The 25,091-nt window shown below is 37.2% G+C and overlaps 1 protein-coding gene across 1 annotated transcript in view; it reads left to right on the forward strand.

Annotated features, from left to right (window-relative positions):
- The window catches only part of LOC150101006 (venom factor-like), a 697,967-nt gene that overhangs the window by 596,041 nt on the left and 76,835 nt on the right, over positions 1-25,091 (forward strand). Inside the window, exon 37 of the mRNA XM_090401101.1 lies at positions 4,559-4,664. Coding sequence (XP_090257227.1) covers positions 4,559-4,664 — 106 coding nt within the window. The remainder of the gene's footprint in view (positions 1-4,558; positions 4,665-25,091) is intronic.

Raw genomic sequence — 25,091 nt, forward strand, 5'->3', positions numbered from 1 at the left:
TGTTTTTACCAAAGTCTTCCAATGACTTTTGTTTAGCTAGTTTTACACAGTGTTTAGCTTTCTTACATTTGTCTCTGTATTCTCTAAGAGCAGAAGCTGACTTATTTGCCAGGAACTTTTGATATGGAGCTCTGATTTTTCTATCCTTCCTGACAACTTCACCATATGCCTCTCTGGCTGAATCAGGGTTTTCTTCAAGGCTTGCCACTGAATCTCCAAGGTTTGGTTCCTGTTCTCAAACTCTTTCATTTTTTCTTCAATAATCTTTGTGTATTTTAGTCTACAGTTCACATCCAAGAGCTGCTCAACTTTTATTCACTTTAAAACTTTCTTACATATTATTCTTTCAATACGAAATTCAGTTTTATCCTGCTCAAGACTAAATAGTGATCGCTTCCAATTTCAAATCCTCTGTACACTCTGGTGTCCTGCACCAGGGAGAAAACATCACTATCAACAATAACATAGTCAATGAGACTTTTCTTATTCCTTGCCTCTTCTCTCCATGTGAATTTGTGCACATTTTATGTTGGAACATGGTGTTAGTAATAACTAGTCCATGTCCTGAGCAGAAATCCAACAGGTATTTGCCATTATTATTGGCTTTGCTCTTTTCTCCAAATTTTCCCAAAATATTTTTGTATGTCTGACAATCATTTCCTACTCTGCTATTTAGATCCCCAGCAAGGACCAACTTTTCCTTTTTCATTGTGTCAGTTGTTTTCTCTAAAGCCTCAAAAAATTCCTCTTTTTGTGGGGCCATAGGCAAAATAAGTCTAATTGTCCAGTTCCCCATTCTGATATTTGCCCACATCACTCTACTTGAAATTGCTTGCCATTCAAGAAGATTAAACTCGTATTAGACTCGTGTTGAATACTATGGCCACTCCTTCTTTTCCTTGATTGTGATTGCCTGAATATAGCATTTTGTATTTATTGCTCAGAAAGATCTCACCAGTTTTTGTCTTTTTTGTTTCAGTCACCCCTATTATGTCGATCTGGTACTTATCTCATTCCTCAGAGATTTTTTTATATTGATAGTACCGATCTTGAACTCTGGTGATGTTGAGTTGGGATGTGTTTTAGGATTTGTTCCAGTAGCAGACCTTTTTTTTGCTGTTTTCCCTGGTTCCCTGGCGAATAGAATAATGGAAAACAATGGGGGCCTTGGACAACTGGTGATGCCCCAGCAGGCATGAAATTCTGTCATGTTGTGCCATCATTTTATAATGTGGTTTTAGCTAATAAGAATACAATTTGGTCGGCTAAATCCCAAATTGCCAGTCCATCCTCATTCCTTCAGTATCCAGGTAGATACATAACAGTTAACTTTAATTAAATGTTGGTATTATCTAAATGTTTTTAACTATCTATGATTCCTACAGTATGCCAACTTCACAACTTTTGATACCGAATCTGTGTACATGCAATTTGATACCTGCAACAGTAACACCATTCTCCCAGCAGCATGGTGTTATAAAAATTTGGTTACCAAGGAAAGATTGATTTGCTTTGATGAGAATGCATTTACTACTGAGCCGAACCACATGCTTAATACCTTTTTAGCTAATTGTCACAGCCCTTCCAGCAAAATACTGGTAGTGAAATATATATATATATATATATATGTATATTGCTACCCCGACACATCCTTTTCTCTCTTTCCCAAACAGACACTATAGTTAATCCATCGCATGTATCCATGGCACTTCACAACTCAAGAAACAGAATGTGGTAAGCATCTTTACACAAAAATATTGACATTCCTTATTCATTCTCCTAAGACCATCTACAATCCCTAAATTTTCCTAGTCTACCAAGTGTTATGTCTTTGTACTGGCCCTGTTATTATTAGTTATATTGTTTACTTATCTTACTTATTCTCAGCTATTCCGTTGCCGACAAATTTATATATTTTTTAAATCGACTGTGCCAGCTGGCAACTGAATTCTGACACACAATTTAAAACTACTGAAAAACAATATAGGGATCAAGTGGTTTGCAGTCGTGGTCCCCCTTTCTTAGTTGCTAATGGATTCCCCTATTACTTCTGCATGGTCCGAAATTTAACAAGTGGTAATTCAATTCTCAGAACAGTGACAGACTCATGAGGTTTGAATTAAAGAAATACATTTATTTAGACAAATACATATATACATTTTAGTTAAAAATTCCAATTCTAAAGAGCCTGAACCCCTCCCCCCCCCCTTTTTTTTTAGTTAATATATCCAAAAGGTTTACTCTAAAATCTTATTCTAGCAATCTCATACTCTCCTTTGTGTAACCACGTTCAGGCTCGGTTAATTCTTACAGAGTTGCTCAGTTCCTCATATGTAGGAAAAACACATATACATAGATACATTCTACAATCCTAATATGGAGCATATCAGAGGTTCTCCATCTTGCAAATTTCACATGGGACAATCTTCTCTCTTATGCTTAGGCTTTATCCTCCCCCAAAATTCAGTTAATATTCAAATTTAAATTTAACACAATGATATAAATGTTTCTTCCAACATAAACAGTTCGAAATCTTGGTTCCCAGCTCAGCTTAAGCTTAGAGTGTCACTTGTTGCTCTTTAGAGGTAGACAGAAATGTCCAAGAAAAACAGTTCTTTAGATACAAAAATGGAAATTGACTATATGGAGCTCCTTAACCCTCTGGTTCCTATACCCTCTTTGGTTATTATTCAATTTTAATACGAAAACTTGCACCTTACCGTTCTTGCTTTTCTGGTAGTTGGGACTTCCTTAATTAGACTTCCAGGCTTCCTCACCGTATATTTATTATGGCGTCTGTGACATACTTCTATTCCTTTTCGAAAAGGTTCACCTCTTCGCTGATTTATACGTTGGCATGGCTAACCAACGGCTCTTTTCTGGAACTCTGGCCACATTCCTCAGTTGTGGCTACGGTTGACACGGCACACACAGCAAAGGGAGAATGTTGCTGGGTACGGCGGCAAGCTTCACAGCTATCCAGCACTTGGATCAGGAACCAGGAACAGAAAAATAAGAGAGTGATTGAATTATGTGCCGAAACCTATATAGTCAATGTGAGCGCCCTCTCTTGGTGACTACATCATGCACCTAGCGGCGCCCGATTGGTCACTGCAACTCCGAAATGTTTTTGACATGACTCAATATATATATCATCTTATATACATCTTTCAGCATTTATACATAATTTTCCTTTGTTAAATAATCCACAAAGATTATCTATTTAAATTATGGGTTACTCAAAAATCACTTAATATCTACTAGAAAAATGGTTAGACATAGTTCTGAATTACCAAGATTCATATTTTCTTCTGGAGGCATAAGCATGTCCATATCCATGGTTTTTAACGTTACCTTATGTTGGGTCGGAAAGAGGATGACTCATTAAAAGTGAATCGACACTTTTTCCGACACAACACAAGCATCCTGTGGGCTGCAATCTCTCTAGCTGTGGCCAGACAGACAGGCAGGACAACCAACATCAGAATCTTTGAAAGAATAGACTATGTTCAGTACCAACACTATGGCTACTCAGGACTGGCAGACCATGTCTTAGACAATCATTATTGAATATTGTGGGAAAAAAACAACTTTCTTTGAGAAACTATATTAACATTCAAAATTTGGATGAATAAAATTGTCTCACATCTGGGAAATGAGGATGCATGTAGCACAATTTTGGACTTTGTGACTTTCTTTGTTTCTTCAGTTCAGTCTCACTTATGTAGTGTCTTCATGCATGTATCTCTCTCTGCAAATTTTCCCTTAATGATGCCAGTTTGACTATGGCATACTAACATTTTGAAGACCACATTCCCTCAATCTTCCCTATGCACAGTTTCATAGGCCAGATATTATCTTGATTTATTGTCCTCTGTATCTTTTCAGCTATCTCCTCTGAACTCCCATGACCATATCTGAGCATAGTCTTATCACTGGCTTGTTAAGCTGAGAGAATAACTTGCTTATTCCTACAAGGTAGTGTTCTCCTGAGCATTGTATTTATCCAATATGATGACTTTACCACCTTGGCAATGTGACTCCTAGACTTTAACTCTCTTTTTGCTATTACTCCTGGTCTCTAACTTCATTGACTACTTGTAGCAAATGATTTAAATGTCCTCGGTGCAGATTATTAATATTTGTTTGATCATCTTGCCACTAAATATAAATTATCTTATCTGTGCCACAAGGGCATACTCTTGTATGTATCCCAAATTTTGTTAAAATTCATCCAGTAATAGTAAAGTTATTGCAATATATAATTTCAATATGTTTTGCCTTTGCAAATTGTCAATTTGAAACAAAAATTGGAATTTCTTGACAAATTTTTGTAAGAATTCTACATATTAAAATTGAGTAATAGCTATCCACCAAGACTTGATACCTGCCATATGGACAAAAAAAATAACTCTTATAAGTGTTTTAAAAAATGCACCTGATAATATTAATAATTCATTATGAAAGGAGGAAATGTGAGGAGTATGATAAACTTTGTAATGCATCACTAAAGTAGGATGAAGTTGACTAGCTGTGAATTTTTTAAACTTTTCTTTAGATACCTCATGAAGTTCACCATTGCTTAAAATTCAGAATTAGAAGAGAGTACCTTGTTGCTAGCATCCAGACTAGTACAATAAAAATTTATGATTATTATCAACCAGGTAAGATACCTGTTCTTCTTCTTTTCTCCTTTGATTTAGCATTATTATGATCTAATACTTATAAAAATAATTTATCTTGTATCCTTCTGACTAGGAGGTGGACTTACTTAGTGTAAGTATTAAATATTAAATCAAGAGTCAGGTCAGAGTGTGGCATGTTTGATCTGGGTGAACGTAACACCCATGGTGAAAGACTGTTGGAATTTGCCTGTGCTAACAGATTAGTTATTACCAATACCTGCTTCCAGAAACATCCACGACGGACCTATACTTGGACATCTAACATTGATAGTTCAAGGCACCAGATTGATTACATCCTGGCTCTCCAGCAGTGGAAGACAAGCATCTCTGATGTGCATACTTGTCCTGGAGCAGATTGTGGTACAGACCATCAGCTGGTAAGAGCCAAAGTAAGACTAAGACTCTGAAAACTTCCAGGTCAGGTACATTCCACTAGATTGGATGTTAGAGTAATTCCTAGTGGATTCACAGAAGAAACATCAACTCAGCTGGATGATTTTTTGGCGACCAATGAGGAAATCTCACCAGAAATGCTTTGGGAAGGAGTCAAGATGATAATACAGGATTCAGCGAAGACGTATCTTGGCCCAATAAGAAAACCAAGAGACCCATGGATATCAGATTAAACATGGGAACTAATCAAAAGAAGGCAGTTGGAAAAACAAAGAGACACAGGGGACCGAAGAATACAAGAGATTACATAGAGAAATCAGAAGAGCCATCAAGCAGGACAAGGAAAAGTTCTATACTAATAAATGTGAAGAAATAGAGTTCCAGATGAGAAGGCATAATTATAAAATGATATTTTATTTAGTTCATGACTTAAAGCACAAGTTTAAGCCTAAATTGAATGTCATCAAAGACAGGAATGGATCATTACTAACAGAAGAGTTGGAAATCAAAAACAAATGGAAAGAATACTGTGAGGAACTGTACAGCAGAGTGGATAAAGAAAATGTGGAGTCCTCCCACCAAGAAAATTTTGATTTGGAACCTCCTCCACTTAGGCATGAAGTTGAAAGAGCAGTTAAGCAGCTCAACAGCAATAAGGCCCCAGGTGCAGATGAAATCCCAGCAGAGTTAATTAAGGCCACAGGGGATGGAGAGATAAGAGTGTTTCATAGATTGATTACAAGGATATGGGAGACAGGATCATGGCCTAGAGACTGGAAGAAGTCAGCTTTCATACCACTACACAAGAAAGGTGATATGAAGGCATGCAAGAATTATAGAACTATTAGTTTGATATCTCATGCAAGCAAAATTTTATTAAAGATCATGCTAAATAGGATTGAGGCCAAAGTTGAGGCAGAGATGCCCGAGGAACAAGCTGGTTTTAGGAAAGGTAGGGGCACCAGAGATCAGATCCTAGAAAAATATAAAGAATTCAGACTCCCTCTGGTAATGTGTTTCTTAGACTACTCTAAAGCTTTTGACTGTGTTGAGCATGTGAAACTGTGGGAAGTAATAAAAAGAATGGGTTTTCCTCAACACACTATCAGGTTGATAGCAACTTGTATAAGGAGCAAGAAGCCACAGTAAGAACAGTTGTTGGATTGACTGACTGGCTTCAAGTTGGAAAAGGAGTTAGACAAGGATGTTTACTTTCTCCTCACTTGTTTAGTATATATGCAGAGGACATCATGCGTGAAGCATTGGATAAGCTCAGGACAGGAATTACGATAGGAAGTGGATTGATCAGTAATCTGAGGTATGCTGATTATACAGTACTCCTTTGTAATGACATGGAAGAACTAGGACTAATTCTTGACAAAGTTAACAAGATCAGTAATAACAGAGGACTTCAACTCAATTCTAGCAAGACAAAGATCATGGTTCTCAAAGGAAAAACAAATGGAGAAGTTCTTGAGAAACAAGTGTATCTTAATGGAGAAAGAACTGAGGAAGTCAGCAAGTTTGAGTATCTGGGATCCATTATTAATGTGAAGACTTGCTGTTCAGAAGACGTCAGAGAAAGGTTAGGAATGGCTAAAACAGCAGTCAGAGACCTGTCTAAAATTTGGAAGGAAGGATCTATCTCCATGGGAACAAAGTTGAGGATTTTAGATGCAGTTGTTTTTCCAACAGCGACTTATGGATGCGAGACTTGGAACCTAAAGAAGTCAGATAAGAAACGGATATCTGCTTTTGAGATGTGGTGTTACAGAAGGCTGTTGAGGATATCATATACTGAAAGGCATACAAATGAATGGGTGTTAGAAAAGATTAGTAGACCTTTAAGGCTCCTTAAGGATATTGACAGAAGAAAGTTAAAATATTTTGGACACATAGAAAGGATGGAAGGAGGACTTCTCAGAACAGTAATAGAAGGTAAAGTTCCTGGAAAAAGAGGCAGGGGTAGACCATCAATGAGATGGATGGATGGCATGTGTGTGGAGTGACTGATCTTCAGAGAGTTGAGGCTGCCAGAAAAGCAAACACAGGACTACATGGCGAGGCCTGGTGTGGAACATCATCGAGCAACTAACAATGTAAAGATTAGTGCATCCTATTCTAAAGAAATTAGGACCAAATATATCCATGTTTATAGAAGTGTCAAACAAAGTAATCACCTCTCAATGCCATTCACCAAAAACGAACTGATTCAAACAATTAAATCACTGAAAAATAACAAAACAGCAGGCCTGGATAGTGTATATACCCTGAGGTCATTGAAAATCCTGGAAGTAACACTCGTAAGTGGCTCTTTCAATTTTTCTGTAAAATTCTAGAAAGTGGGAACATCCCAAAGGAATTCCTGAGGAGCAAAGTTATAGCCATCCTAAAATCTGAAAAAGAGCCCACTGATGCAGCAAACTATCAACCAATATCTTTACTAAGTATTACCTATAAACTTTTTGAATGATTACTCTATAATCAAATTTACCCATTGATCAATGCTATAGTACCAAATGAACAAGCTGGATTCAGAGACTCTCTCAGCTGCTGTGATCAAGTACTTGCCCTTACTACACATATAGAAGCTGGTTTTCAAAAAGGCCTTAAAACCTATAGCATTCATAGATCTGTCCACTGCATACAACACAATTTGGGTGAATGGACTCATACTGAAATTTGAAACTGCCGTATAACCTTTATTTATTTAAGTAAATTTTTTAACCTTTATTTATTTAAGTAAATATCTTTACTTAAATAGTCATCCCGAGGTCATTGAAAATCCTGGAAGTAACACTCGTAAGTGGCTCTTTCAATTTTTCTGTAAAATTCTAGAAAGTGGGAACATCCCAAAGGAATTCCTGAGGAGCAAAGTTATAGCCATCCTAAAATCTGAAAAAGAGCCCACTGATGCAGCAAACTATCAACCAATATCTTTACTAAGTATTCCCTATAAACTTTTTGAATGATTACTCTATAATCGAATTTACCCATTGATCGATGCTATAGTACCAAATGAACAAGCTGGATTCAGAGACTCTCTCAGCTGCTGTGATCAAGTACTTGCCCTTACTACACATATAGAAGCTGGTTTTCAAAAAGGCCTTAAAACCTATAGCATTCATAGATCTGTCCACTGCATACAACACAATTTGGGTGAATGGACTCATACTGAAATTTGAAACTGTCGTATAACCGCAAAGATAATTAACATCCTAAAGCGTGACATCAAAGCCTAAATTCAAGGTACAACTGAATGGTAAAAATAGTCTCTTTAAAGTACTAAAAAATGGACTACCACAGGACTCTGTGCTAGCTCCGCTCCTCTTTAATTTATACATTAGTGACATGCCACAAACCTCATCCCGGAAGTTCACATAAGCAAACGATCTGGCGTTAAAACCACCTGAGCACAGTCTCGGCCTCTTTCAGGTGGTTTCTGCTGAAACCACCTGAAAGACCTTGAAGTTCTGTACAACTATTACACCAAATGGTGTCTCTGCCCAAATCCCTCTAAAACTGAAGTTTGCACATTTCTCTTGAACAATCATCAAGCTGATAAATGGCTGAAGGCCTCATTCACAGGAGAAACTTTGAAGCACAACCCCCAACCAAAATATCTCGGAGTCACCTTAGATCGCTCTTTAACCTTCAGAAAAGCACACTAAACAAGTGGAAAATGTCTGCCAAAAGCTTTAAACTAGAAATAATATCATCAGGAAGCATGTGTGTTTGGGCTGGGGGCAGGAGCCAACACTTTAAAATCTGCTGCCCATGCCCTAGTGTACTCTCAAATACCTAGTGGTATTTGAGTCACCAGTCAGCAAGGTCAATGTGCAACTTTACAATACCATGAGAATTATGACGGGTTGCATAAAGTCTACACCTGTTGAATGACTACCAACACTCTCTAACATCATACCACCAGACATAAGGAGGAAAGCTGCTGCTAACAGAGAGTGGATAAAATGTATGGAAAATAAAATCTTACCCATCCATGAGGACCTCCAAAATCTACCACCTATTTGCTTAAATGCAACACAATAAAAAATGGACGCCTCATTACAGATCCCCACAACAGAGGTCCCTGGCTTTGACCTGCCTAGACAACAATGGAGCACATCAACCGCCTGAAAGGACAGGCCATGCCAGATGTGCTATCATGCACAAGTGGGGCTTGCATCAATCATTGACATGTGACTGTGGTGCTGATCAACAGACCAATCATATTATCCAGGACTGCACATTGGCAGATCTGTTCCAGGCTACCCTGGACGTAGTCCATGAATTAGAGACAATCTGAACTTAAATTTGTGATTTTTAGTTAGTTTTAGTATATATATTCATTTTTTTCTGTTTTTATCTTTCAGTTTGCACAAATCCAACCCGTACGAAATCTCATCTTCTCACTAGCAGCAGATTTTAGTACTCTGGTATCTATTTTAGTATTTATCTCACTCTGCATCTCTCTTAATTTATTTGCCATTTTCAGCATTTCACTCCAAATGTTCCTTTCATTGCAGACAGACATCACTCATTTTCACATCTTCCATACTAATTTCATTACTACTTCTCATTCAACTTTTTTTTTTCTGATTCCTTTTTAGCAACTCCAATTCTTCTATATTATTCATTGATAATGAATAATATGGAAGAATTGGTATCAATGCACGTGTTATCTAGTTAGTTTCTTCTTTTGCAGAGCAGAAAAAACTTTGCTTTTTCTGTAACTTGTTTTTAGCTGAAGGGCACTTAATTTTTAGTGAAAATAGGAATTTTCACTAAAAGTAACTAGTCACATGAGACCCGGATCCTGGATGGTGCAGATGAATCTGGTTTCAAATGATGTATAAGATGGGAGAAACATTTAAGTGCTCTTCAGCTAAAAACAAGTTACAGAAAAAGCAAAGTTTTTTCTGCTCTGCAAAAGAAACTAACCAGATAACACGTGCATTGTTACAAAGTAGAATATGGATTAACTGCTCTGTCATTACCAAAATGAAGTTTATATGAAGCTGTTATAAACATAATAGCCCCTCATGCAAAATTTGTAAGTTCATTCCTTGAAGCATTGTAGCACTCACCACCCACATTGGCAATGCATTCCATTCTTCATTTCATTACTCACATGGTCTGTGTACAGTTATCTATTGTACAGAGATCCATACTCAACTAGGGATGCTTGTTATTCAATCACCTATGCAATCATCTCCTGTTGGTTGTGGAGTGGATATTGGCCAACCAGGCTATTGATGGGATCTTATTTTATTTCACATCCTCTTCTCATGAAGAATCTACTTAACTTCACAATGCAACTTTCACTCAAATACAGACCACCTGCAGCGCGAATAGCTCTCTCTCCTACTTATATACTCATATTTCTAACTTATATACTCGTATTTCAATCCTTTCACCTCTATTCTACTTATTTACTAAGCTCTGAAAGTCCACGTCCTCTTAAGTTATCATCATACTCAACAAGTTAGAGTCCTAGTTATTCTCCTGAATTTCTAGGACAGTCATAGTTGTTGCCTCTGCACTCTGTTTCATTATTGCCAATATAACCAGATCTATGCACAGAAATCCAAATATGGCCTGATAGTGCCTTATACAGTGGTATTATCACCTGCCTATTCATACTTGTCAGGATTCTTTACATTATAGCAGAAGTTTTCTGGGTAATCTTTATGCCTTTTGCAATATGTACCCTAAAACTTATTATTATTATTGTTTCGGTAAACTCCAAGGAGTCAACAGACTCATCGAGGGAGGCCCTAACATCATGTCAAGAACAACTATTCAACATTCACACAGTATCTATCATACCTTGCCTTGAACTTATTCACGGTCGTAGCACCCACAACAGGCTCCAGAAGCTTATTCCACTCATTTACCACTCTCCAAGTAAAGAACCTAGCTCTAACACCCTTGTCAACCACGCTCTTGCCCAGCTTCCATGCATGGCCCCCAAGTCCTCCCACCACCAGTCATATTTTCAAAAATATCTTCTGGATCAATCTTATAAAAACCCTTCAGTAATTTGAATGTCTCAATTATATCACCCCTCCTTCGCCTATCGTCCAATTTCTGCAACCCACAAATCTTCAACCTATTCTCATAAGGTTCATTCCACAGACCTGCTATCATCTTGGTCACTCATCTCTGGACCCTCTTCACTTCCTCCCCATCACGAAGAAACCCTAGTGCCCATAACTGGGCACAGAAGTCCAGATGGGGTCTTATCAAGGCTCGATACAGAGGAACAACAACTTGTTCGTCTCTGCATGTTAAAGTATTTTTCAGAAGCCAAGTGATTTGGTGAGCTGTTTTAGTTACTTTTGCAATGTGTCCCCCCTAAACTTCAACTTCCTATCCACCAACACTCCCAAATCGCTGGCCTCATCAATCTCCTGGAGTATAGTTCCACCAATGCGATATACTGCTGCTATTCTTTTCACCCCAAAGTGCATAACCTTACACTTTGCCACATTAAATTGACATCCATTTTTCCTAGCCCAGTCCTCCAAACTATCCAAATCATCCTGTAAAATTTTGACATCCTGTGCACTCACAATTGCTCTACCCAACTTTGCATCATCAGCAAACAAGTGAACACTTCCGCTCAGATCCTTTCCAATATCATTGATGAACAAATTGAAAAGCAGTGGTCCAAGAACAGAGCCCTGTGGCACTCCACTAGTCACAAGATGTCTTTTAGACTCCACTCCTGAATAAACCACTCTTTGATATCTCTCCTTCAACCACCCTCCTATCCATCTCACCAACCCTATATCTATCCCCATCTGCTCCAGTTTACTGATTAGGGTTACATGTGGTATCCTATCAAAGGCCTTGGCAAGGTCCAGTAGTATCACTGTAAACCCATTACCCCTATCCAGTTTAGCCGTCACTGTGTTATAAAACGTGAGCAAGTTACTGAGGCATGATCTACCCTTCACAAAACCATGTTGTCCCCCATACAATATCCCATTTTCATCTATCCAATCCTGTATTCTTTTCTTGACTAATTTCTCTAAGACCTTGACAATGATTCCTGATATGCTAATCGGTCGGTAATTTACAACAGCAGTCTTGGAACCACCTTTATGCAGTGGAACTATTTTCCCCTCTTTCCACCCGCTCGGGACTAACCCAGACCTGAGACTCAAATTAAACAAAATGGTCAAGGGTAATGACAATTCTTTAGCTGCTTCTCGTACAACACGAACTGGTATACCATCCAATCCCACAGATGTATTGACATTGAGGTTATGCAATAGACTACTCGCCTGCACTTCATTAACCACAATTCCCGTATAATCTACTGGTTTATTCGTTTCTGCAATGTCACCACCTGGATGATATACTCTTGCAAAGTGCTCACTCAGTAATTCAACTATCTCAACTGATTCAGTTACCTCCCTACCATCGGCATTCTTTAAAATCAATCTGCCACGTACATTTTTCCTTTTACTTGCTACATATCTAAAAAACCTGTTTAGGATTCTCTTTAGCCTGCATGGCCAATGTTCTTTCGTAATCCTTTTTTGCTTTTCTTACCACACTCGTCACCCTTCTGGCCTGCGCTTTATACCGTTCATGTGCCTGCCGGTCACCCTTCTCCTTAAATTCCCTCCATAGTTGTTTCTTTTTTTGCAGCTCAAGCTTAATGGTGTTATTCATCAATTTAACCCCTACTTGATTTATTATTCGGACTCTAGGTATACAGTCAGCCATTGTTTCATGCAAGCACTTCTTAACTACCTCCCATGCACTATCAACTTCTATCCTTGCAGTTGTACATGCCATGGCACTGAACCAATCAAACTCCTAAGCTTGTCATACTTTCCAGCCAAATAATTCCACATGTACCCTGTCTTAATTGAAAATTCTACACCTTTAGCCACCTCCCAAGTCAAGACCCTATGATCACTCTCACCAATTGGTGGCAATGTGGTCATATTTGTTACAGCCAAATCCTCAGATGTAATTACTAGGCCAAGCACTCTCTGACCCCTAGTATTTTCCATTACTTGCTGTCGCAGATAGTTATCCCTTAATAACTGCATAAAATCCAGTTCCTTCCTTCCGTGTGTCCTCTCCTCACTCCAATCAATGCGACCATAGTTGAAATCTCCCATAATAATCACCCTCCTTCCACCCATTTCTTCTATTTGCTTGTGCATACTGTCACCACCATCTTTTCCATCACCTGGTCTATAGCAGCACCCAATTGTATATTTAGTTCTGCTAGCCACAATCTCACACCAAATGGCCTCAAATGTGCTCTTTTCTCTATCCTGCAATTCAACTTCTATTCTCCTTGGCTGGAGCTCATCAGCTATCATCAACAATACCCCTCCCCCCATTTTATTCTCTCTGTCATTCCTGAACACACTATACCCATCACATTCAATCCCACTAGTTATATCATCTACAGTCAGCCATGTTTCACTAATACCTATAACCTGTGGTCTGGAAGTGCCAACCATGGCCAAAAACTCTTCCTTCTTGTTCCTAATACTCCTAGTATTAGTGTACATGAATTTAAGACCCCCATTAGCCCCAACCCTACCTTGATGCCTTATATTAACTATCCCACTCAGATTTGTTGTCCTTATTTGCTCTAGCATATTATATTCATTCTTACATTCAACTGCCTCCATAAGGACTGAATATCTACTCCCCCCCCTTAACAAATCTAGTTTCCCTGAATTTGCACATCCACTACATTCAGCAACACTATCTCAAGTCTTCTTACACCATAACCATTCAAATGCAAGCCATCCATCTTATATAGATCCTTTCGCCCATCAAACTCACTCCACACATCCACAAATTCCACACCACTCGTCATACATAACCCACGCATAAAGTCATTCGCAATTATGGCCCTCCTTTTAAACATTTCACTGTCATACCGTGGCAAAAGACTAATCATTCTAACTCTCTCACTCTTTTCTTTTGCTACCTCAAACAATTCATTCAGGTCTTCTATCATTTCCATTTTATCTCCTTTCAAATCATTCGTACCTGCCACAACAATCATTTCTTTCACCCTTTCTTTTTGCTCTCTAATAGACTCAGTTACGTCCTTTATGGTCGCACCAGGTTGGTACGATTTTGTCAAATCCTCTACTAACAGACCTCGTACTAACAAGTCTCCATACAGCACTCTATCCTTCATTTTGTTCATGTTCACATTCATACGTCTATTTTTCCTGTCATACCTTTTATTATTGGTTGGTTCATTCAGTCTACTTTTGTTCATGCACTCTAGCTGCTGTTTTGCTCTTTCTATCGCACTATTCAACAACGCGATCTCACTCAATGCATCTATCTCATCTTTTTTATTCTCTGAGAAACCATTTATACTATCATTCACACTTTCTACATTCACACTCTCACAATTTTCATGTACAACCTTGCCGTTTCTTGTCATATCCCTATTTCCTTCATTCTGAAGGTTGACAAAAATATCACACTCACGATCCGAAATACACTTCAATTCCTCATTCTCCCTTCATTTTCTATACACATTCAATCCTTTATTATCATCTAACCACACTCCGACCGCACTCCGCAAAGCGTACATTTCACAGCTAGTACACTGACTCATTTCTTTTATACTACCGTTCTTTGATAAGGATGGCGAACCATCATTACTGGCCGCCATTTTCCTTCACACAGTGCCATACTTATTTGCAATGTGTTTTGTCAAATTATACGTTATAACACGCCAAAAACAGACGCACTAAAATACGCAAGGCAAACAAAACAAAACTACACATGAGGGATATGTGGATCTTGTTAGATAAGAAACTGAAGTTTCTTATCTAACAAGATCCACATATCCCTCATCTCCCCTACCCCTTGAAGCAAAGTTCCTCCAGTATGATAAACTTCATTCCATCTTCTTTGGCCAAAGTGCATAACTTTACACTTAGCAACAGTGAAGTGATATTTCCATTCTTCAGCCCATAGGACTAGCCTATTCAGGTCCTCTTGTAACAACATCGCATCAGAACTTCCTGACATTGCTCTTCCTAATTTAAGATCATCAATAAACAATTATTTCTCCTTTCAAACCTTGAACTATATCATTGATATGTGTATATATATATATATATATATATATATATATATATATAAATTAAAGAACCGTGGTCCCAGAACAGATCCCTGTGGTACCCATTTGTCACCTTCTCCCTTTCCAGGACACTTCCCAACAGCTTATTAGCTGTCATCAGTCAACCACATGTAACAAAACTATCAAATGACTATTGATAACTTTTGTATTCAATATCAACAGTAGTTTATTGAGTGGTACTCAATCAAATGCTTTAGCAAAATCCAGATAAATCACTGTGTAGACATCTCCTCTATCCAATATATACACTAGTCAATCTGTTATAAAATGTAATGAAATTATTAAAGCATATCCTCTTGACAAACCCATGCTGCTGTTCTTGAAACATTTCCATTATCAGCAATCCATGTTTGTATTCTGTTTCTAATATCTTCACCACTATACTTGATATATTCACTGGCCTATAGTTGACTTGGATTCTCCCTTATGCAGTGGCACCATTTTTCCTTTCCTCTCCTCTGGTATTCTTGTTGCCAGACTGTTGTTGAACCAAGTCAAGGAGACTGCCAGCTCTTTTGCACATTCCCTTAATACATGTGTTAAGGGAATGTGCAAAAAAGCCTCATTTCTCCCAAACAAAAAAACTCCCAAAGCCTCATTTCTCCCCCTCCCTTTTTTTATGTCTCCCACCCATAAAAGATTTAATTGTAAATCACACACACACACACACCATGGGTGGGCTAAAGATACTCTCTCTGCATGCTTTGCAGTACAGATGACTTACCAGAGAATGACTTTTTGAATCCCCAGATCTGGAATTGTATAGCACAGGATATTATTGGAGGTTTAGGCCTCTTCTAATACTACATGTGGGACCATAGTATGCAACACTGTGTTCATTGTCAAGCTAGAAAAATAAAATAATCTCCACTAAGCATGGCTGTGATTTCACACCAGGCAATGAAATTCATTTCTTACCTAACAAAAATAACAAATATCCATCCCACGGTGGGATTTGAATCCACAGCTGGTTGGTTGTGAAGTGGATATTGGCCAACCAGGGTGTTGATTGGATCCTATTTTATTTTATGTGTAGCCAGTCAAATTTTGACTGGCTACATATCCTCTTCTCATGAAGAGTCTACTCAACTTCACAGTGCTACTTTCACTCAAATACAGACCACCTGCAATGCAAATAACTCTCCTTGAAATTTATCACATACATCCATGTCCTCGAGTCCACTCTTGATGAACATATTGGTTATCATGCCATTTTCAGCCACTGCTCTCCTCCTCAGCTCTCTATTATTATACCTTGGCAACATACAATTCTCCTTCTCACACTCTTCTTTTTCATTGTCTCTAGCAATACTTGACTTAAAAATTCTGAGCTACCTCATTCACTCTTTCTTGCAAATCATTTGTTCCTACCAGCACAGTAACCTCTTCTGCACTTCTTTTCCTCTCCACATCTTCAGTCACTTTTCGTATCATTGCTCCTCCCAAACGTACTTTTGATCTCTGCTCCATTTATACATCTTTCACCACAGAGTACCCACACTACACTACATTCCACCATTTCACTGCAATCATTTATCTTTGACTCCACTACCACTTGCACCTTCCTCCTTCCACCACCAATCTCTTCTTTAAATGTCTTACCTCACTCTGCATATGTCTCAGTTTCAACCTTACTAATTATTTTATAATATACTCAATTGTGTTCATACCTTTCACACTAGCCCTTGTCCTTCTATACTCCCACTGTCTCTCACATCTTACTCTTGTGTCAATCACCTTTTTTTTGCACCACATTCATTATTCCTGCCTTTTGTATATCCATATCACTTACATCATTCACCCTACCGTTGACTGGCTTCCTTCACCCAGTAACTTGCCCAGTTTTTCATAACTTTCATACTGCTCACTCCCTGATTTTTCATGTTATCTCTTTTTTCACCAGCAGATGAGCACTTATTGTTCTTGTTTCATTCCTGTCCTCAGTTACCAATACATCACTGCCCACCAACTCTAAATTCAAGTCACACTTTGCATACACTCTCCTTCCAGGTGCTTTAAAAATCCACAACTTATCCAATGCATACACATAGACATCTAAGACATCTACCATGTTGCTTTTGATGCCCATCAAAATATGTTTCTTGACCTTGTAAAGAGTTTGGAATAAAACTATAAACAAATAAATAAACAAGTTATATGTAATCTTTAAAGGCACCTGTGGCATAACTTTAAATAATAAATTACACGATAACCGCAGTAATTAACTTTAATGAAATAAAGGTACAGATATTTCATACTGAAATTAATAGTACATCATCAGTGTAAACAACAAGCAATTTAAAGGAATGGAATACAAAGTACATAACAGTCAGTGGATTACCAATTAAAAACTGTTGCCACATGCTAAAAATTAATATTAATAAAGAATATTATTGAACGTATTCTTAAAAACAATTTTTTGATGGTTACATAAGATAAGAATTTCCCAAACTTTTGGGAGAAAGATAATTGTTTCGATTCAGATTTGGCCAATGTAAAAGGACTTGGCAACTTTTCTTTGAAAAGGCATTCATATTTAAACTTGTGTCTATGGAGAAGATGAGCTTTGAAGACGACGAGATATTGTGTTTAGTGTCAATAATATGTTGTGCCAGACCAGACTTTTGAGGTTTCATGTATTTGATATAATATTGATGTTCATTAATTCTTTTTTCCACAGAACGGAAATGTTCCACAGAATGGAAAGCAATATAACCTAACGGAACTTTGGACAAACTCTGTTTGTCCAAAGCATGTTAGATTACATTCACATGGTATCTGGTAAATGTCAGCTAATGATAGAGGTGTCAGTTTATCTTTTGTAGATGGCAACAGGTGAGAAATTTTGTTGATCAGAAAATATGTAGGAATGAGATGATACTTCTTCAAAAATTCTACCAATCAGTTCCGAGATGCCAAAAATATAAGGGATGAAAACCCTGTGGTCTGTTGAAAAATCCCGAGGTGTTGGAACATAGAAGTCAATTATATGCTGGATTTGATTAGGGTTGTAACCATTAAATTCCATTAACATTTTGATAGTGAAAAGTTCTTGTAAGCTTGAATGAGAGGAGCATACTTTATGTGCTCTGTTAATTAAAGACTTGATAACACCAATTTTTTTGAGAGGTGTGATGAGCTGTTTTGATGAATGTATCTGCGATCAACATTCAAATCAAATTGAACATACAACAGAATACAAATATTTAGGCACCTACTTTGCTGCAGATGGAAAGCAAGATAAAGAAATAAAAATAAGAACAGCTATAGCTAAAGATGCCTTCTGGAAAAATAAAGATCTGCTCAGAAGTTCTGTGGGTATCGAGACAAAGAAAAGAATAATAAGAGCATTAGTGTGGCCAGTTTTCACATATGAAAGTGAGACCTGGATATTCAAGAAGAAATCTCATGGACAGAATATGTGACAAATACAGATGTCCTACAGAGAATGAGAACACAGAGATCTTTATTATAGGAAATGATCCAGAGAAAGATGAGATTGGCAGGACATGTATTGAGAGGTTCAGCAGGACAGAGGATACTAACAGTTTTAGAAGGAAAAATTATGGGAAAAGGATCAAGAGGCAAAAAACAAAGGCCATGGCTTGAAGATATAAGATCATGGACAGGAAGAATATGGTGCTGCACCCTCTCACTGAGGAAGCTACATGAAGAAGAAGTTAGCAAGGGAGGGAGAGTAGGTGATTGGAATGCATTGCCTGAGAGTGTAGCTAGTGCAGAGCAAGTAAATGTATTTGTCACAGTATGATGAGCTGTGTGTGTTAGAGTGGGACCTCTCATGATCAATCTTGATTCCACAGATGATGATGACAATAGGGTAATTTTTTAGACTGTGGTTAGTAAGGATGTGCAGACTAGGTTCTTTACTTTGAGAGTGGTGAATGAGTGGAATGGATTGCCAGAGGTGGTTGTGAGTGTTCGAACAGTGAATAAGTTTAAGTAGATGTATGGTGGATAGTGTGCCCCCCCCCCTGCAATGAGTCTTTTGACTCCATAGAGTACTCATATAAATAATAATAATATTCAAGTCCTCTTGCAAGTCTGCAATATCCATTTTATTCCTCATAGTTCTTCCCAATTTCACATAACCTGCAGACAACCATATATCACCATTCAAGCCCTTACAAATTAAAAATAACAATGTCTCCAAAACAAACCCTTGGGGCACACCACTATAGTGACTTTTCCTCCTCTAGGATATCAGTCAACACATACATTGCTTTCTGATACCTATAAGACAGTCAATGTCCAATGCAATGTGGTAATCTACTATCCAACTGCAGTTGTTTCAATTTAATTTGTAAATTGTAAAAAGGCTTTTGTAAATTCTAAATATACACTGTATATGCATTACCTTATGATAAGTAAGTTGATTGCTAAAGGGAGAATGCTGCTAATGTAAACTCAATTCTTAAATAATAATAATCTATATATAAGCCTATCTGGTTGTCTGGCTACAACTCCATACAAGCAGATAGGTTTATAATTTGAAGCCTTAGTCTTATTACCGCTTTTTTGAAGCAGAATAAATTTTCCATTCCTTTGGTACTGGGGCAGTCTAAGAACTCATGTTGAAGATGTAAGTTAAAGCTGTTAATTCTCTTGGATATTGCCTGAAGATGTGGTGAATTGAATAAACTTGATATACCATCAAGTTTATTCAATTCCTCATACCTTCTTCCTACTCACCATCAGTGGTTCTTCCCCACTTTCCATTGCTCTCAATTTCTGCATTATGTTACATTCATAGGGAAGAATACCTTAATGAATTGCTCATTTAACATCTCTAGTAAGCCTTCCTCAGTGGCTAGCATTCTGCCACTGCCACTAACCAATACTATCCTTCCATAATCATTCTTTCTTCACTAGACACATATTAAAAAAAAAAAGAAAAGAAAAAATGTCACTGCAAATTCTTTTGGTCTCCTTAACTGCTGCCGATACTGCACTTTTGCTACTCTTAATAATGAGTCATCTTTCTTTGCTTGCTTTTTTGTATCCCTCATGCAACAGAGTGTTGCCTCCAGATTGCATACTTCACGTCTTCAGTCTTCCATTTCACAGTAAAATCCTACCTTGGGAGATATTGAAAGTAAAAAAATGTTATGTATTCTTCCGTTATCGTTTGTTAAACTGATTCAAGGCCATTTTGATTGCAGACATTAATTTGAAGCTCTTGTAAAATAGGTGATTTTTTCTATTCATTAAATGCTTTTTTCAGCATTTATTGGTTGTTTTTTTAACTGATTTTATTGTATTCAGTAAATTTGCTAATATACCTTAAGATGTTAAATTAAGATTCTATTTAAGAATAGCATCAAAAGTTATAGATAAGAGATTCTTGTTTCTGTAGAATCCAGAAACAAGAACCTCTATATTGATGACACAAATTAAATTTCTACATTAAAAATAATTATTAGAAAATCAATTAAGAAATAACAGGAATAGAGAAACATTTCCAAAAACTAAGACAGTTAAAGAAAAATGGAGAACAATAAAAGGCATGAAAGCACAGAAATCTATAAGTTATCAAAGAATAATAATAATAAGTTAATTAGAACATAAGGGAAAAAAATAATATGGTATCATTCAGTAATTTAATTTTTACTTGACAATGGAGTCACTATATCAAGATTCCTTGGTGCTAAAATAAAGGATATCACATATGTAACAGAAAAAAAGAAAAGAGGTAGTAGTGCTTCTTTGATCTGATGATTTAAGTTGTGATAAATCAAGTATTTGATAGGATATAAAAGAAGCAAGTAAGAAAAGTGAAAACTATTAGTTTATTACCAAGGTATGATGATGATAATAAGTTAAGAAGGAGGGCAACAATACTGTACTTACTGATTTTTCCTTTCAATCATTTTCCAACCATAGGTGACTTTGTAGGCACTGCCCACAAAGTATTCCTGGTGAGATTTTTACAGGGTAGTTCACCGTTGCTTTCCCCGACCTCCAAATATTATCTGAGTTCGAGACCAGCCTATGGCTGGGACATTTTCATGACTGCAGTCCATGTGTGTTCATGGGGCTGGTTTTCCTGTTCTGGGAGACAAAAAAACCTGAGTTTCTGGTTTTAAAAAAACCCTACTTCCGTACGAGACCTGCTAACTCATCTTTAATCGAAAGGGACCAGATAAAGGTTCCTCACGTCACTGATGGGAATCGAACCCAGGTCTTTCTAACCAAAGGGCTTCATCTATACTGACTGAGCTATGGAGGCTCAGGGCAACAATAGCAAATGATTAAATGCACAGACTATGTGGATGAAATTGATTATGAGCTTCTGGATATGTGGAGTAAGTCTTGTAGTAGAAATGACTTGTCTAAAAGGGACAGCCGACACTTGAATGGATTTGTTTATTGGAGTGAGACCTAGTGTGGTGAATCTAGTGGACTTCGTCTATACTGACTGAGCTATGGAGGCTCAGGGCAACAATAGCAAATGATTAAATGCACAGACTATATTGATGAAATTGGTTATGAGCTTCTGGATATGTGGAGTAGGTCTCTTAGTAGAAATTACTTGTCTAAAAGGGACAGCCCACACTTGAATGGATTTGTTTTATTGAAGTGAGACCTAGTGTGGTGAGTCTGGATAACTAGACCATCCTGGACAGGATGCTGATGATGTATGCATAAGTTCACCTAGGCTTTGCAGACATAATAGTTATAAATGGCAGTCAGCATGGTTATTAATCTGATGAAAGGATGAACTGTGCTTTAGGTTCAGATTTTGAGCATCCAGTAATGGAAAAGAGGCTGACAGACTGCAGATATAATCATATGAAAAATCCAGGAGGTAACTTGTTATGTCTATAAACAAATGATGGGAGTATTAGAAACAAAGTGGCTGAGTTTGTTGCTTTGGCTTAAAATTAATGGCATTAGTGAAACCTGATTCTCAGATTCAGATGTAGTACCTGAATTCAAGTGTAAATGGTATAGTATTTTTGGAATGATAGAAGAGATAGGAGAGGAGGGATTCTAATGATATTAGATGATTTGAGCCCAGTTAGAGTAGAAACTCATGGAAGCAATGATGGTAATAATGTTCCATGTAGCAGTGAGTGAAGTGGAGGTTAACAGAATGAAATGCTTGGTGGGATGTTGCTACAAACCTTGCACTTTGGTTGCTGGAGACAAAGAACTACATTGCCAAACTACCCTGATGGCTGCTAAACAAGTAATTATTATGGATGACTTAAATTTTTCAAACATTGATTGGATAACAGAGAAAATTCATGATAAGAATGAAGGAGAATTTATTCAACTGTCATGAGACAACCTTCTCAAGCAACAATGTGAAAGAAGCAACTCAAGTCACGGAGTGTTAGATTTGATCATGGTGTCAGAAGGGGGTGAAGGATGTGACTCTTTAGCCACCTACAGGTGACAGTCACCATGCTATACTGACCTGGGAGGTAGATTACCTATATATAAATGTTCCAATTAGGACAGGTTACATGCTGAACTACAAAGCTGGAAATTATGACAAACTCACGATCTACTGAATGGATATCAGCATTGCATGGGAATATTGTAATCATCTCCAGTTCATCTACCACTTTTCTCACATGTCAGTCATTGTCACATCTGCCGCTGTAATATCTCCACCTGGATGGTACACTTTAAACATGATCTCTCAGTAACTCAACTATTTTGTTTGCTTCTGACTAAACATACACATGTAATCACAGTAATAACATTGTTTAATAAGTAAATATTTTGTCATAAGTATCATAGGACATCGTCAGTACAGTTAATTCAAATAATACTAGGAATCATATACAGTTAGGGCACATGCTTACAATGGAATCCCTCTATGCATGCAGTAGCATGTTATAGAATTAAAATAAATTAAAATATATCTGAAAAAAAAAAAAAAGGTTACATTAAAACATTACATTACATTTTATATATGTTATCTCATTTTAATGTAGCCTTTTTTTTTTCAGATATATTTTAATTTTCAGATATGTTTTAATTTATTTTAATTCTATAACACACTATAACTGCATGCATAGAGGGATTTCATTGTGAGCATGTGCACTATCTGTAGTATTGTTTGAATTAACTGTATTGATGATGTCCTATGATACTCAGGACGAAATATTTACTTATTAAAAAATCTTATTAATGTGGTTATGTGTGTATGTTTAGTCATGAATGCTCCACAGGTTTCATTATACAACAAATCATTGTATAATGAAGTATTTGCTTCTGTTACCTTCTTAACACCAACACACATTAAAGCCATTCTTCCTTTTATTTACCATATGGTGAATGAGCACTCTTTGAGATTTCATTTGACAACATCAGCTAGTTTACTTGCATAATTAATTTTAAGCCTTCCTTACATACAGTTCATCCATCTTGCCTGTGCCTTATATTACTCGAGGGTTTGTTGATCATATTTTCTTTATATTCCCTCCATACCTTTTTCTTTTTCTGCAACTCCTGCTTAATGATGCTATTCATTTATATAACTCCCACCCGATTTATTCTCCTTACACTGGGTATATAATTCGATACTGCTTTCTTCAAGCACCCTTTGACCCTCTTTTATGTGGTAATTTCTCTTCCCCTCCAAATTCTTATCTGCCATTGCACTACTCTATGCTGACTTATAATCACTTGCTTTGCAATTCCACACATACCCCTTCTTAAGAGAAAATTCTGTATGTCTGGCAATCTCCCAGGTTAAGACCACATGAATGCTCCCCCACTTATGCAGAGGGGGTGTGGCTACATTGTTTACTGCTAAGTTCTCTGATGGTATGACCAAATCCAGCACTCTTAAACCACATGTCTCCATTATGTACAATAAAATGTCTAGCTAGATTTTCTGTGAATTTAAACAAAGAAAAAAAAACTATTCATGGTGGGCAGCACTGTGTCACAAACTAATATTCCTTCAACTTGACATAAAATGGAAATGAGTATCTTGTTATTATTATTAGATCTCTTTGTAGTCAAAATTCTCAGTAGGTTCTTACTCATAAACAAAACTCATCCAATTGTGCTTTGTACTCTCTCCATGAAGGGGAAAAAAAAAAATTCAATGTTTGCTTAATAGTGATTCCAAGAGTGGCTTTTTGTTCTTCTACTGCCTCCTTTCACTTTATGAAAAATCTCTTCCATATTGATCTGGTAACAGCCTCGAAGATAGACTTAAGTTCAAGTCTAGTCACCTACTAGACTTGAACTTTTGTTGACCTGTTCCTGAGTTAGTCGATCTCTGGCATATTGAAATTTTGACCATACCAGATAGCTCATGAGAATACAATCCTCAGCATTGGAGTTGCTTTAGCTTGTACTACTTGAAAGACACAAGTACTGCCCAGGTCTGTATATTTGCTTTTTTATTAGTACATTTCATGAAGGTTTTATTAACCTGATAGCTCTTCTGAACTGGTTGTTCTCTTCAAAGACCAGGCAGAAACCTTAAGGACAAAAATTCTCGTTTTCAATATCAAAGCAATCCTTTGTCAGAGAGTTGTATTTTTCATACATTATATGGAAATATATTCACCACTTAAAAGATGTGAGTGCGGCCCAGGCGTCTGTTTATTCGCCTTTTATTAGTGAATATGGTAAAGGTTTCACTGGCCTGAGAGCTGTCTCAAACTGGTTGTTCTCTTCAGGAACGTTAAAAGAGCCCAAACTCTTATTCATGCTGTATATGGATCTTTCTTTGATAATTACTATTATGTACCTATTGAGAGTTCACTTATGAAAAACACAGTTTTCTGAGATAAAATTTTTTTGGTCTGTGAAGAGAACCAATCAGTTTGAAACAGCTGTCAGACCAGTGAAAACTTTATCAAATGCAC

This window comes from Typopeltis vanoorti, chromosome 12, assembly GCF_054136105.1.
Source record: "Typopeltis vanoorti isolate ZY-2024b chromosome 12, IOZ_Tvanoo_1.0, whole genome shotgun sequence".
In the NCBI taxonomy this organism is placed as follows: domain Eukaryota; kingdom Metazoa; phylum Arthropoda; class Arachnida; order Uropygi; family Thelyphonidae; genus Typopeltis; species Typopeltis vanoorti.